Source organism: Haliotis asinina, chromosome 2 (genome assembly GCF_037392515.1).
Source record: "Haliotis asinina isolate JCU_RB_2024 chromosome 2, JCU_Hal_asi_v2, whole genome shotgun sequence".
NCBI classification, from domain to species: domain Eukaryota; kingdom Metazoa; phylum Mollusca; class Gastropoda; order Lepetellida; family Haliotidae; genus Haliotis; species Haliotis asinina.
The window spans coordinates 50,315,973-50,331,459 of record NC_090281.1 but is presented as its reverse complement, the minus strand read 5'-3'; the positions used below and the strand labels follow the sequence as shown (position 1 = coordinate 50,331,459).

At 39.2% G+C, this 15,487-nt stretch overlaps 1 protein-coding gene across 1 annotated transcript in view; it reads right to left on the bottom strand.

Annotated features, from left to right (window-relative positions):
• Window positions 1-8,279, bottom strand: part of LOC137272621 (gamma-aminobutyric acid receptor subunit alpha-3-like) — a 100,063-nt gene extending 91,784 nt beyond the window's left edge. The window contains exon 1 of the mRNA XM_067805015.1: window positions 8,010-8,279. Within this exon, the coding sequence (XP_067661116.1) occupies window positions 8,010-8,053 (44 nt within the window). The 5' untranslated portion in view covers window positions 8,054-8,279. The remainder of the gene's footprint in view (window positions 1-8,009) is intronic.
• Between the last annotated feature and the right edge of the window lie 7,208 nt (window positions 8,280-15,487).

Sequence of the window (15,487 nt, the reverse complement as noted above, 5' to 3'; positions counted from 1 at the left end):
CATATACCTGAAATAATGGCATTTATCAACAAGCATTCTTTCCATGGTAGTTTTTGGTGGAGATGATAATGACATCAGTAATATCTGAAGGATACTCAGCGCCTTCTGACGAAGGTTGTCATCTGTCACCCCAAAAGATATTGATCAATGTTTAACGCGGCTCTCGGCAATATTCCAGCTATATGACGACGGTCTGTAAATAATGGAATCTGACCAGACAATCCAGTGATCAACAGCGTGAAGATCGACATGTGTGAACCAAGCCAGCGGGATTCACCACCCGATCCCGTTAGTCGCGTCTTACGACAAGCACGACTAAAGATCAGCTCTAACCCGGATCTTAATTTGCGGGTACAGAGAGACCAATCTTTGTGTCGTGTTACATAATATGACATGATAAACCCACGGTTTTGACAATTCACTACAAAGTTCTGACGAGCTATAGAATAACTGAGCCGGCGATATAAATGTACGCTGTGAAGAGAAAACACAAGTCATTTTAGTATAGGCCGGTATGTGCAGATATACATCAGACGGTTATACCCGGCCCATAAATAGTAATTTACAGGTGTTTGATCACATATTAGTGTATTGACACAACCGATTCCACCCTTTTATCGTCACCAGTTTACAATGGTGTCCTTTCTAAGTCATGAGAACATACATGTGACGGTTAATGGCCAGTTGACTGGAAATATATTATCTCCGAGCACATAAAGTACAGTTTGCTTCTAGGATTTCATGGGAAAATCAATGAGAGCCAACATCCATGTAAAACCCTTAATGAGAAAACGCCATAATATACATGAAATATGATCTATATCGAGATGTTCAGAATAAAATGATTACATTTGATTTGTGTGAATCATAATGACAAGTTGTAAATGTATTATATGAACATCGAGGCGACGATATATGGAAATATGTCAGTGTGTATATAGACATTCGCGCGGTGCCATCACTTGTGGCAAATGATGAACAGGGTTGTTTAACCGTTATGTCTTCATAACGCAAGCGGTGTTGTCAGCCATATAGTCACGTCGAAAGTACTTAAAGTACAGATACACAAACTTCGATTTTGCAGTAAAAATGCATATCATTGCCGCTATTATTAGACCAGTGGAATTTAATCAATAATTATTCTACGTTATTCCAGATGCCGTTTAATCATTCCCGAAAACAGTAATCGGGCAAGACAGTGTCCAGAATATGAAAGAATAGATGAGTGATTGAGTTAATACCTAAAAGAATTTGGGATCAATTTTGGAGGGGTACAGTTTTTCTTGTTTTCATAAGGATTTGATCACTGACCTGACATTAATCACTCAGTTGCCATCTAATAACATTTAATACCCTGCAATAACTTAGAATCTCATTGTTGTTATCACTCTCACGAGAGCTGTTCACCAAAACAGAGACACAAGAATGCATGGAAGACAGTTACATTGCTATCTCGAGACCAAGGGGTCACGTAAATATAGATAGGCTTTAATCACTGACCTAAGGTCAGTGGTTGTTAGAAAATAATTATTTGACCTTGTACATAGTAAATTGATAACCACAGTTAGTTTCCTTTGTTCTTGTAAATGGAACGCCCTTAGTGAATGAATATGCGATTATTTCGTTACGCTTTACATGCCACGATGTGAGTACAGGACTGTTTATTGTACGACATTTCATGCTTTGGATGAACGTAGGTCATCGACATCACAGAAATTGAAATAAGGACCAGTCATCTGGAAACAGACAGATTGTCGACCCTGAATGGAAAACAAACCGTATGGTTAAATGATCGCCTAGATTTGGCTACTGTTAATATAAAAGAATATCAACACTGGAAATTATAAATAAATATTGAACAGGTGTGAGGGGTTTTCATATCAGCTGTAGCATGATACCTGACATACCAGTGTAAGCGACAGATAACTAAATGTCATGGCAAGATAATATTGGTTCAGTATGAGATTGTTTCCGATGTATTGAATGCAATGATGTACTAGCAGATGGTTTTGAGTCCCAATATATTCAGTAAACATGTTATTTGTCACAGAATATGCTGGCCCATTGTATGCCAGAAGTGTTGTGTGGCGTCAGGTGACGAGGTGACAGACGCTTTTTAACGTAAGTTTGAGAGGGTGGGTGGAGGGGAGGGGGTGCAGAATATCCTAAACCTTTTGTGAACATCTTGCTTCATCACTTGTATTCAGCTGTACAATCGTACGTTTTCGCGACTATCTGCCTTTGCACTTGCACTAATTCTGTTTCAGATGGGAGTGGTGGGGTAACCTGGTAGGTAAAGCGTTCTCTCGTCACGCTGAACATCCGGTTTCCACTCCCCCATGGGTTCAATATGTTAGGTACATTTCTGGTATCTCCCGCCGTGATATTGTTGGAACAGTACTAAAGGCAGCGTAAAACTAAACTCACTCGCATAATGTTTCAGCCGATAATCGTGACTGGTTATTCTCTAGCAATGACTCTATATAGATATCACATCACAATGAAACTCGAGGGGAAAGGAACTGCATAATTGGTACTGGGCATTGTCTGTATATTGTTGGCCCAAATGTGTAGCTACGCTTATAACGAACTAACATTATCTGTCCCGTTTATTTTGATATAACCGCAGCATACGGTACCTGGGTGATAGTGAGCGAGTTTAGTTTTACGCCGCACTCGGCGATATGGCTGCGGGTCTGGAAGATAAATGATTATTGTTCCAGATAGTTAAATTGAAATCATGGCAATTGTTTGTAAGTACTATTTAACCTATTTGCTGTGAATAGGGCTCCTCTTCAGGATAACACGACGCCGAACTGGAGGTACCTCATTTTACACGACTCCGTCGACAACCGTGGTGCATTATTCTAGAGCAGATCCCTCACGGGAAGCACAAAGGGAAATGTGGCATGTATACTGTTACTAAGAGGGGTATATAACCACGGCGAAATGACTCATGATGAAACGTCAATCTGCAAATAGAAAAGATCCCATCTCCTGTCATTAATTTGTTTGTTTTTGCGTACGGCTGATATGTTTATGATTGTGCAAAGGACAAAGGTCCGAAACAGTCTTTTGAACTTCAAAAAATTGCGACATTACGAACAATGTGTGTGATTTATCTATTTGCGCAGGCAGGCAATCATGCCTTTAGCAATTGGTAGAAAGCACCGGTCTAGCCATTCCCTTTTTAAAAAAGGGTTTCGTTCTTTCAGTTGAAGGCAATTTGCAGGAACCTTGATGAAATTCCTACTGGAATGAAAAGTAAGCCTCACTCGATTTCTCAATATTGATTAAAGAAAGACCAAATTAACGACCGCCTTTCTACTAAGAACTTCTGAACCGCCTTCACTATCGTTCCGTGACCTGGGATGTACAATCGAACAGAACTTCGATTATGCCTTAAATTCAAATGTTGACTTGTCAAATACAGTGCCATCTGGTGAAGTAATCTGATGTCAAAGGTCACTGAGTAATCAAGGTGTTGGAGACATAATAAACTGTGTTGAGTGAGTGAGTGTAGTTTTACGTCGCCCTTAGCAAATTTCAAGCAGTATCAAGGCTAGGGACACCAGAAATGGACTTCGCGTATTGTACCATGACGGGAATCGAACCCAGGTTTACGACGTTAAGTGTGAATGTTGAATTAACTATTAACCGTCAGAGTATATATTACTGGACGAAAACGGTTTTGTGGAAAGGCTAAAGAATATAGATAATTAAAAGCTCATTAAAAATCAGTGACGACACCCGGTGTTTGCAAAAAAATAGGGTCACCATGACCTGGCTGCTTGTACTACCTGCGGTTACACAATAGTTTGATGTCAACCTTGGCTAGTTTCTGTTTTCGTTTCGTTTTGTATAGTTTTTAGACTTTGGAGTTAAAACACGGAATGCTCAGATTTCGAGTTTTATCATAAAGCTGAGTGAGTGAGCAAGGTTTTACGCCGCTGTCATCAATATTCCAGAAATATCACGGTGGGGACACCGAAAATGGACTTCACATATTTGTTCCCATGAGGGGGAATCAAACCCAGTCTTCATTCTGACGAGCGACTGCTTCAACCACTCTGCTACCCCTCTGCTCAATGAGGTTTGATAGAATTTAATGTTGCGGTCAAGAATATCGCATTTATAGTAGAACTGGCCAGTGTCCTTGAATGCGAAATACATACAATTCGAACTGATAGATGATATAAAATGAAAGATATGATTAATAGACGTTACCTGAATGTCTTTGATATCAAATAGATTAACGAGGGTCGATACCCTTTACATAGACAATCCTCGAAGTTTTAAGTTAATATCAAATCGTGAAGGCATATTTCGATTTCAAAAGGCCGAAAGGTGAGAATGCGTTTCATATTTATACAGGTGAAATATTTCACATTTACTCGGCTCATTGTCTGTCATCTGAACCCCGTTCAGCATTTCCGTAAACAACTCTTTTCCATTTTCCAGAGTTCTGACAGAAAGAGTTGCGTGTTTGAATATACAGAACGGGTGTGTGTCATATTACTCTCTTTAATCTTAAAGATACTTATAAAGTCACGTGACGCCGAAGCAGTTCCGTGGCGATTGTACGATAATTTTCATCAAGTACATCAGTCCCGAGATTAGTCATCTTCTATCAATATTTATACATGTGGCGTTAAATTATACTCACTCAGTCTTCAAATATGTAAGGGTATTTTACCAGTGTTGTCTCAATTGTAACAATAATCTTTGTTTAAGTGACTCGTACTAATTTCGTGAAGCCAGTAGATACTATCTGTCACAACACTCACAAAACAATGCTGCAATTACATATTGCTTAGCACTGGCTATTGTAATAAGAAAAGTACCAAGTTGAAAATGTTTGAATACAATGTGAATTGTGCCAATAAATACAACATGTGTTAAAAAACACACCATCAGATAATGTCGATATGATGCCCTAAACTTACATTACAAATTACAAATGTTCAAGACAATTGTTTAGATTCTCCGATTAAAAAACATAATGTTTCATAGCATCAACACAAATATGCATTTGTAAACTGTCTGATACAAATTGTCAGACAAAAATGTATTTACAAACTGGATTCGTTAAAGTATAAGAAACGTTACATGGGCTAAAACAGAAGCTGAAACTACCTAAACTTTCGATCCGATCACAGTCCTTTTCAAATAAATCACCGTTACCTTTTTGTGTCATTTTAAACCAACATCAAACATATGCGTTTTCCTTTCACGTCCCAGCAGTGTGTACATTGTTAGAGGATTACTATATTCTCGCAACACGTTATAAAGTTACACGAGGGTCTGTGTTTGTAATAGTATATTGCATTTGTAAACAGTTTTTTCATTAGCAGACATGTCACACGTTGACAATCAGTGGCCGTAAATTCTTTCGGTTCACGTACGAACAAGAAAGCACCAGACGCTCTTAAAGTTCGAAGCCAATTTGTTCCAATCAGATCACGACAAGGCCTCCACCAGTGCTTTTAAGAACCATCGCTCTTCCTGTATATTTTGACAAGGGCAGGGCCTGAAATCCAACTCTGAGACACTACTCGACAGGTAATATCGTTAACATTCACAAATCTAATTGTCAGCAAGCAGAATGGGGGATGTACTCTCAAGAGGGGCAGCGTCTTTTAACGCTAAGCAATGTCCCTTCGTCATAAAGTTAAACAACTTGCGTTCCCAGTCAATTGATATTTTTTAACCAAGGCTTCCTTTTAGAACATTTTAAGTTTGTTTAATCGTTTTTTTACATTTACATCAGTGTTCATTGGAATAGCTGTCAACGTTTAATCTAAGAAGATGAAAGGGTAATGATGAGATGTTGAAGACATTTGTTCGTAACGTGACACATACATTACACTTTACTTTAACAATATTGCTACTTAAGAGAATTTTAACGCAATCCATCAATAAATATCAATAAAAGGCGTAAGTCATCATTAGCTGTCGAATAAAAAGGACATAGAATATGATTAGTGGGAAAAGACAAATTTGTCATTTTGAAAACAGCTTGTTTGCATTGAGCCTCTCTAAACTGAAATCCAGTCACTATGCTTTCATGTAACAGTTCATTTTTTAGCATTATTAAAGCGAAACGCTTTCATGAGCCTTTTGAAAACATCAAATTTTACGAATAGGATTCATAATATTATCTGATTTTCCTAATGTCAGACGGCCATTGCAATCACTTATGAGGCAGAACATATTTTGTCATGGTTAATGCTTTTGTATACGGCAACGCTGCTGACTTGCTATCACTTTTCGATCTCTATATGTTAAAGCTAAGATAACGATAACTTGCCTATTATAAATTTAGGATACATCACTAAGATATAATTACAAAAATCATAGATCTATAATTATTTCTCTTCACGTTTAACACACTGTGGACACCGTCTTCTCAGCAGTGTTGAACCGCTTGTAATGAATGTCCTTTAATCAGTTCGTCCCTGATGCCTGCCGCGATTCCTTAGGTTAGAATATGTTCGATAAGTCCATTCCCCGAAGTAAAAAGTACGGTTCAAATGTTCATTACCAGGGTACTTAATGCTAATTTCATGGATGCACACCCAGAAGTTCACGATCCCGGCCTGTACTTTACATATGGTGTAATCAATGCCTGCGATGCAATGCTCTCGAAGGCTCTAACCAATATTCTTCCACTCCATTGCCCCAATATTGACCATGCCGATGTCACGGCAGACCTAAATTTACCAGACTCTCTGTAAACCATGCCAAGTGCTTCAGAATGAGACAGCTGGCCGTTGTGACCTGCACCGCGAGATATTATTGTATAGGAGGACCAAGTCGGAATCGACCAAAGATGCAACATCAGCCTCTCTTTGCCCTCAAATGCTTCTCTCCTTATTTCTGGTGAAGAACTTGCAAATCACATTTCAAAAAATGGTTTTATTAAAAAAAATACGTTATCGACCACAACAGATCAATGTCCCGTTCCGGACTCTATGATTAGCTTGGGCATTTGTCATTCTTCAAAACAGATATTAAGCATGCCTTCCTTATTTGGTTGTGACACATGATGAAACCCACTGTCAGCGACAAGGCCTTGTGGATTGAGAATATTTACTGTCAAGGCAAGCTGTTTGATATACGATGCCACGGAGACAGGTCAATGGTCGGACTCCGTTATTGTTGGGAGATAATGACTATTGAGTTCTTGACCCGATTCTACATGTGTTTGGGTGTCCGTATTTACTGTTAACTATCAGCGCTGGGAGCTGAGCAACTGGGGCCTTGTTCCACGAGACCAATTACACACAGCAGAAATTTGATTAGCTATCAGTTATGACCTAAGTACCACCATAACATCAACGAATGTTCAAGGACGTACGGTATTTAATAATGTATTTTGTTTATTACTAAAACAAGGTTCTTCTTGCAAATATAGTATTTCTACATGCATTGGTTCCATTTCTAGCTAATCGGGCGATACAACTGATCAGGTTGATCATTATCCTGTAGTTTATGTAATCGCGAAGAATAATTGAGTTATTTCATCTTACGCTTTATAAGATACAGATAATGCGATTCGAGTTAACTTGGGACCCCAGTATAAGACACTGATGCAATGGTATACATCAAGCGCTTGGGCGGTGGAATAGACGATTATCTGGAGGGAGATATTAGGCAGTCGAGGCATGTGTTAAGGATGTCAGAGAGGCCGAGACATGTGTTTCCCCGGTGTTTGGTTAAGTCAGGGAGCAACAGAGACATGGAACAATTGATTTTCTTTGTAAGGAATGCCATATACACGTTTAGTTAGACATTCAGCGATAGAGTTAAAACACTACACCGCCTTGTGGGTATGAAATGAACACGTGTACATTTCAAGCAGTGCGAAATTGACTCGTGTCAATTAATCATATATAACGAAGCCGTAATCACCAGGTTTCTATTGTGATTGATGTCTCGGAATGAAACGTGTGAGAGTTAAGCTAGCAATGAGGTAGTAAAAGCTAAGAATAACAGCGATGGCTTACCTGAAATGAATGCAGAGAGAAAACACCGACAACAGGAGGTCCATTATCGTTGATGAAATCAATTGGGATGTATCTGGAGTCCGTCTACGCCTGTGTTACAATTGTGCTGTGTTGGGGCTATGCTTGGCTTCTAGACTTGTTCTTCCAAGCTGAGCAAGCGATGGTGCAACTGACAGGTGGCTATGGTTGTATATAACAGTCACTCGGCTATGGGGAGCACTGATTCAGGCGGCGTGACTCGTACTCTTTTATTGTTGTTAGCTTGTCAATAACATCGACGGTTGATTCCGCTGACTTGGTGAGGGTAATTGCCAAAGAAGGCCCTGAGGCAAGTCTTTGGTTCCAGGATAGGAAGGAACCATGAGGAGACTAGAAGCATGTAACACGCGGCACGTGCTTAAATACAACATGGATCCTCATTGGTTCCTAGTCTGTAGCTGTGACCACGTGACGCGGAAGTGGAGCTCTCTGACATCAATCACGTGTGTTGGCACTTTCCCATCAATCTTGCCTCTCCGATCAACCAATTGTCAACACAGAACTGCAAAGGGAAGCAATGCAAGCTCATGACTTGGGCGAGCTCAAAGTCAGAATCCTACAGGGGAGAACGCAACCAATTGACTGCTTTTGAAAAGCTCTGCCCGTCCAGACAAATCAAGATATTTGATCAAAGTTCCAATTAATTTGACGAGGTTCGCCATGAGGAATATTAAAAGTTTGAGGTAAATTTGATTTATGGCTAAACAGTAGTGCCAAACGAAGATTCTGATGGTAAGGGTAATCGTTTTTGCGCTAGAGCTTTTTTCTTTTACCAGATTAATTATTCCTTATTTTATTCCATTGGTGGTTCTTCCTAGAGTACGCTTCTTAAATGCTTCGACCTGTAGAAAACAGCGATCAGTTGATGGTACCAAACCTTTTTGTGGACATGGTGATAAAACACGTGCTCACTGATGCCAAAGAACTAGTGTGTAAGCCAAGACTCGGCGTCTTTCTTGCAAAAAAGAGTTAATTTTGTAATTATGGGAATTACTAATCTGCGTTTACCGCATGTTCAATACAAATACAAGTAATGATACGTGAAGTTATGGAAAATTAGATGTATTGATTTAATGAAGAGTGTTGATAAAGGTGGCCGTGGGATGAATAGGTGTCAGTGAGAGAATGGGGAAATGCGAAGCGAGACCAAGGATGAATCAGTAAAATTTAAAAGAAAAGTTTCATTACCTTCGAAACAAAATTGCAGGATGGAGAAGCAAAAACGGACGATTATATAATGGAAGTATGACAATAATATAATAGCTTGGCATGAAAAAACATAATTTAGGAGACAGTGATATGGAAATGTGTTTTATACAAATTGAATGTTGTCAGTTTTGCGTGGCCTTTTTGCCTGATTTTGAAGTGCACTGAGAACTACATTATCTCATATTTCCAGTCGAGACACCACGCATGTTTAAGAAACAAGTATGGACCGTATATGAATATACTCGGATTGTTTTCTTTAATTTTAGAGGATTATTTCTTGTTAATCTGCTGAATATGTTGGGCATTTTTCATAGAAACGGGTAAATTTTAACAGATGCCATTGCGAAAATGTGTTTTAGTGTGTAGCATTGTGAACTAAAAAGATTCACAGATTTTTAAAAACACGTATAGTTGTGTAGTAATTGGCCTCTTCAACGCTATCGATTTGAGTCTGGGGTTGAATAACATATCTTCGCTTTTCATGAAACTCTTCCCATTTAAACGTGATGCAAATTAAATTTTATTTTTTGCCAAGACTGTTATACTCCATGTTAAAAACATTAATTCATTCTGTTTATGGTACTATTACGACATTAATTCCACGCTAATCGTATTTCTGAGTTCTTTTCAAAGAATCAGTATCAAGTTATTATGTTTTTGAATTGAGAAGCAACTCAGTAGAAGTGACTTTTGATCCAGTCCTTTCGAGACCAACATCAAAACTTTCTCCATCCCACTTACATATTTTTCAAAATATACAGAAAAAGTTGAAAAAAAATAAAGCAATTTGAAAATTGTTTCGATGAAATGCATTTTGTCAAAACAGGAAATGTATTCACCATGAAATTAGATTTGCTTCTCTGATTCCTTGGGTGGATTGGGGAGCATTTCCAAAGGGATTGACACTGGTATCGGATTTGACTGCCTATAGAGACAGAAATCCCTACGCCGATGGGCAAAATCCATTGCTGATTCAATGCCCCTTTAATGAACAGCACTCCCCGAACCCGATGATCTGGCAGCAAAGCTGTTTGGTATAGAATATGTCCCGAATACACCTTTGTTGGTTTAACCCTATAACAGAATACTAGTGCCATGATATTTGATCAAACACTTATGGTGCTGAACCTTTAAGCTAAACCATCTCCTGTCATCTGGGCAGCGGACTTGTGTGTGATTGTAATTAGAGTGGTGCTCCACCATAGAGGGTTATTTACAGGCTTGATTTCGACCGTTACTGGTACTTGTAGAGTTGTAGTCATAAACATGTCAAATGTATTGAACATTAGTGACAGACAGTAACAACACGAGCCCACGGTGACGTTGTCAGACAGTGTAAACTACCAACACCGTTGGTGCGTTCCTCTGCCGCGAACACTTGATGCCACCCCTGCGTTTTCCCTAACTCGCAATTACTGTCAGAAGGAACGATATAAATGAAATTGTCGATCAGTGCAGAGATGGCCTCCATAGTGTTCTGCTTCACGCGGGCATGTGGAACGAGTTTGATGCAGATCTACACACACTTCATCATCTCTTCATACTCGCTGTTTCTACATAGCTATTTCCCTTTGGTCTGTAGGTGAACTTATTAAAACGCATTTCACTGGATAAATATACTCATAACTCTCTTCATGTTTCCATGTTCTACACTTTAAAGTATGCTTGTTATCTTATACATGTTCATCCTTTTTCAACTATGTAATACCAAGGGGAAAACTGTATATTAATCATGATCATATGTTAGTCCATTATTCGATTCCAACACTATCATTGAATGTGTTTTTGAATAATTATCAAACAGTGATGATTTCAGGTGTTCGCAGGTGTTGTCCTGCCCCACGGTAGCACTCCTTACAAACACATACAAAGGAATGACAGTTGTTAACCTGAACGCAACATATAAAATACGAAGTTTCGCTAACGTTTTGCGAGTTGCATTCAATGTTGATATTGATTTCTATATAGACACGGTATTTAGACAGTACAAAACTTGCGGATCCATAGATACAACCTGCAGCTTGAGGACGGACACAAGCTGGTCAAGGCTTGGAGAAGCCATAGACTGCAACTAGGTATAGATTGTCTTAGGTACATAACAAACTTAGGACAATCGCAGTAAATGTTTCTGGTGCACTATACGTTCATGGCGGCCCTGTTGTTCCCTCCAATTAGTGCCAGATTCACCTTCTATTACAGAGTACAGAAATCTTTGTATTCCGTATCTTGAGTATACACAACCGTATGCAGGGTCCAGTATAGTTCTGGATTTGGTGTGTGAGTGTTTGTGATTTTAGTTTTACGCCGCACTCAGCAATATTCCAGCTATATGGCGTCGGTCTTTAAATAATCGAGTCTGGAACAGACAATCCAGTGCTTAACAGCATGAACATCGACCTGCGTAACTGGAAACCGATGCCACGTGTCAACCAAGTCAGCGAGTCTAACCACACGATCCTGTAAGTCGCCTCTTACAGCAAGCATAGTCGCCATTTGAAGAACTATTCTACCCTGGATCTTCACGGGTCCGGATTGGTTTGATGGGTCGGTAAACCTTATTTCAGTTAAATCATGATATAATGACTTCGTGTTATTGTTCTACACTTGTCCTGACAAACAATGGCTCACTATCAAACCAAAATTAGGATTCTAATCAACAAGTGCGCATCATGTGATAATCGCTAATACCGAAAAATGAAATAATGAATGACTACAAATCGGTGTAATTCCATTCCTTGTTGTAGACATACGTCTGAACACCCTCACTTAGATGTTAAGAGTTGTTTCCGTTAGGTGATCGTATGACTGGGTTCGAATCCTAATCATGTTTCTTGGTTTACCAACTCTATCTTGCTTTTTCAGATTAGGATGGAAGACTGTGCTATACCAAGACCAATACCATTCGATGTTAAACCCAAGTGACTCTAATTATGTCTGAGCTGACATTTCGTATATGCCATCTTATATTCTGTTTACCTATGACCGATGATTTTGCAGAATTATAAAAAAAAATATGAAGCAGTCCTAAAGTTCATATGTAGCATCTTGATGCGAATGACCCATGATTGACTTGACAACTGAGTGAGAAACGCTCCTACCTATGCCTCCTCGGGGTAGATCTGCCGTGATGTTGTGTGCTGCGGCTGTCGAAGTATACGCGAACGCGCTGTGGAACGCTGACATGGGCTATATTTACCATGTTGATGTCTGCAAGATAACATTAATCCCATGGGCAAAATGTGTCTGTTTAAATGTCACAATGTCTTTAGACTGTATCCCAGTATAATGTGTTTGATCAAAAGGATTCGGTTTCTCTAGTTAGTATGTGTCTTGATTTCATATTTTCATAATGAAACATAAAACACATGTAAGCGAGCACGGATGGTTTAATGCATTGAAGCGACATGTGCAGATTAGACAGGATTCGCTGTTCGTTTGTTCGAATCCCAAATTTATCAACTCCATACTTCTGCTCGTGGGTTTCACCAATGTGTGCATAGAATTCAGGTCACAAATTAGAGTCTAGAATGGGTGACCACGGGTGACTTCAGTCCTCTCCCATAACAAAGTATGTGTGATATGTATTGTCTCACCTTAGACATGTGAGTTTGTTCAAAATCGCCTCTGTTCACCCAGTGGGATAAGTAATGTGCAACCTACTGGTGCCCAACAGGCAGCTTGGGTTAACCAGGGTAGTACCAATGCGTTAGCGCTTTGAGCATGTTCAACTTTGTGGAAACAGTCGCTTTATAAATCGCCATTATTATTAACATGCGTCACCATGATTTTTTTTTTTAAAAAAATCGCTAGTATAAGCCATTAAATAAATAAACAAATGTCAACTCTTTATCAAACCTTTTTTACACACTCATGCACATGTACACTGTTTAGGCACTCAGTATTAATACTTTCATATCATACCAATCATTGTAACTGTCCACCTTTACTAGCCATACTGAGATATAAAGACTATCATGGGCGTTGGTCATGTTGGCGATAACAACCTTTGCATTCTTCCTCTTCCTCAAGCTGTCATTATTGTCCAAATAATGATTTATGAAACAGGAACAGAGAAAGCAAAGCATTGTTATTCACATAATGTCCCTGCATTGATACTGTGTTTGTATTAAATGAAAAATATTAGTTAACACGTTGCAGGTACTCCCTCTGCGCACTGGTTTGTAAACAGTTGCTTCAGTGTTTGATGAATTCCTTTCAACTCTTTTTCCATTGTGCATTACAGAGTACAAAAGAGACAATCATTGTAAATGTAAATATTGACTGGAACTAGGAAAAGAAAACAACACAATACCGTTTATTTCTACAGGGCTTGCTCTTGTTTTGAAATGAGATATCCCAAGGTGAGTGAGTAAGGTTCATTTAAAGAAGTTTTGAACATTTGCTTCAATGACATCATTCGGGGAGAGTTTTATGAAAGCCCCAAGTGATGAAGATCTGACGTTTACACGGAAGGGTATCGATAAGCAAACAAACCTACAAACAAGTTGGAGATTTTTGAGCAGAGATTGGAATCTGTGATCACGGGTTTCTGGCGTACATAAAGGACGTTGCTTTGAACATCGAAGTGGGCCATTCATGCCTGGGAAATATTCCAGAAGAAGTGATGTCTCCTCAGCGGGAGCATTGAAGTGTGCTGTTAATTTTCTGACGCCATTTCATAAAGCCAACAGTTTGTTTCATCAGTGAAAGGGGAAGGTATATGAGACAGCGGTCATCATAAAATAAAGATCGATTTTATATACCCCATGGCGTTTAATCCTTCTTTGATGAAAACCTATATATGCTATTTGAAGACAAACTTATGTATATATCTAAAATCCTCTTAGAACTGACAATAGCTATAAAGCAATAGCTTATGCAAACAAGATAGCTATCGATATAACAGTCTGTTAATGTGCATGAAGAATTGCAGACTTTTGAAAAAGAAATTAATACGATGAAACGAAACTGAAAGACTACACATGGCTTCGCAGTGTCGCTTTGTATTCAAATTCCTCGAGCCATATTCATCAGGTTACAAAATGAAAGAATTGTTTTTAGTGTTAAACAGAACTTGCAGAATTTCTGCAAAAAGGTTTTCCACGTGCAGGCTATACTTCCCTTTCGGAGTATCCAGTTTTATGCATTCTCGTTTATAAATTTTTGGAGTCATTTGTACTGGACGGATACCTTTTACATTGCTGGTGCGTTTTTGAAACAACAGTTAGAATGAATAGAGAAGTACGTGCTAATGTAATACCTCTATACAACAGAACCTCGTTATACCATTATTTTCTAATAGCGTTTATGTGTGGTTGAGCTAGGCTGATTTATGGATGGTTTATACTCGATTCGGATCCACAAAGTGAGGGAAGCGCTACTACACAAGTTAGTCGATGTACGGGCGTTCGCCCACCTCAACGCCATCTTTGGAGGCGGCCCTGGTTTCACAATCGGTAGTGCCTACGTTTCGGTGATAAAATTAGAAACAATTTCTTTGCAAATCTGGTTAGACGTTCTTTACGCTGATTATCAAACTCACTGCAAACAAATAGCCTATCTGAATCGGAAAACTCTGTACCTTTTGAACATTTCAAACCTAAACCGGTAATTCCAAATTCGGTAAAAAAAACCCAAAAAGTCTTCTTTTAATGAACCAGCCCATGATGATCAAACAAATAGACAGAGTTATCTACCTTAACGAAGACAACTGCCTCCAGCAGATAAGAGAGTGATGGCTAGGTAATCAAAGCTTCTCTCCAGAAAGTCTTTCCAGCACAATACGATTCGACTGGAACCGGAAATATATATTACAAAATCTGCACTGACTGACCTTATAATAAACGCAACCTTTCAACTTTTACGATCACAATGTGCAGGAAATGTTGTTGTTTTTTTGCATTTTAGTCACTGATATGAGCGTGTGGGTGAAGCCGAACAGTTCAGTATGAGTGTATTGGTTGACACCGCTTTAAACAGTATTCCAGCAATATCACGGCGAGGGGACACCAGGAACCGGATTCATACATTGTGTCCATGCGGGGAATCGAACTCGGGTCTTCTGAGTGACGAGCGAACACTGTAGTTCAGTACATGAGTGAGAAATGTTTTACGTCGCCTTCAGCAATATTCCAGCAGCATGATGGTGTGGGACAGTAGAAATGGGCTTCACACATTGTACCCATTTGAGGAATCGAACCCGGGTCTTCGGCTTAACAATCGGGCGCTAT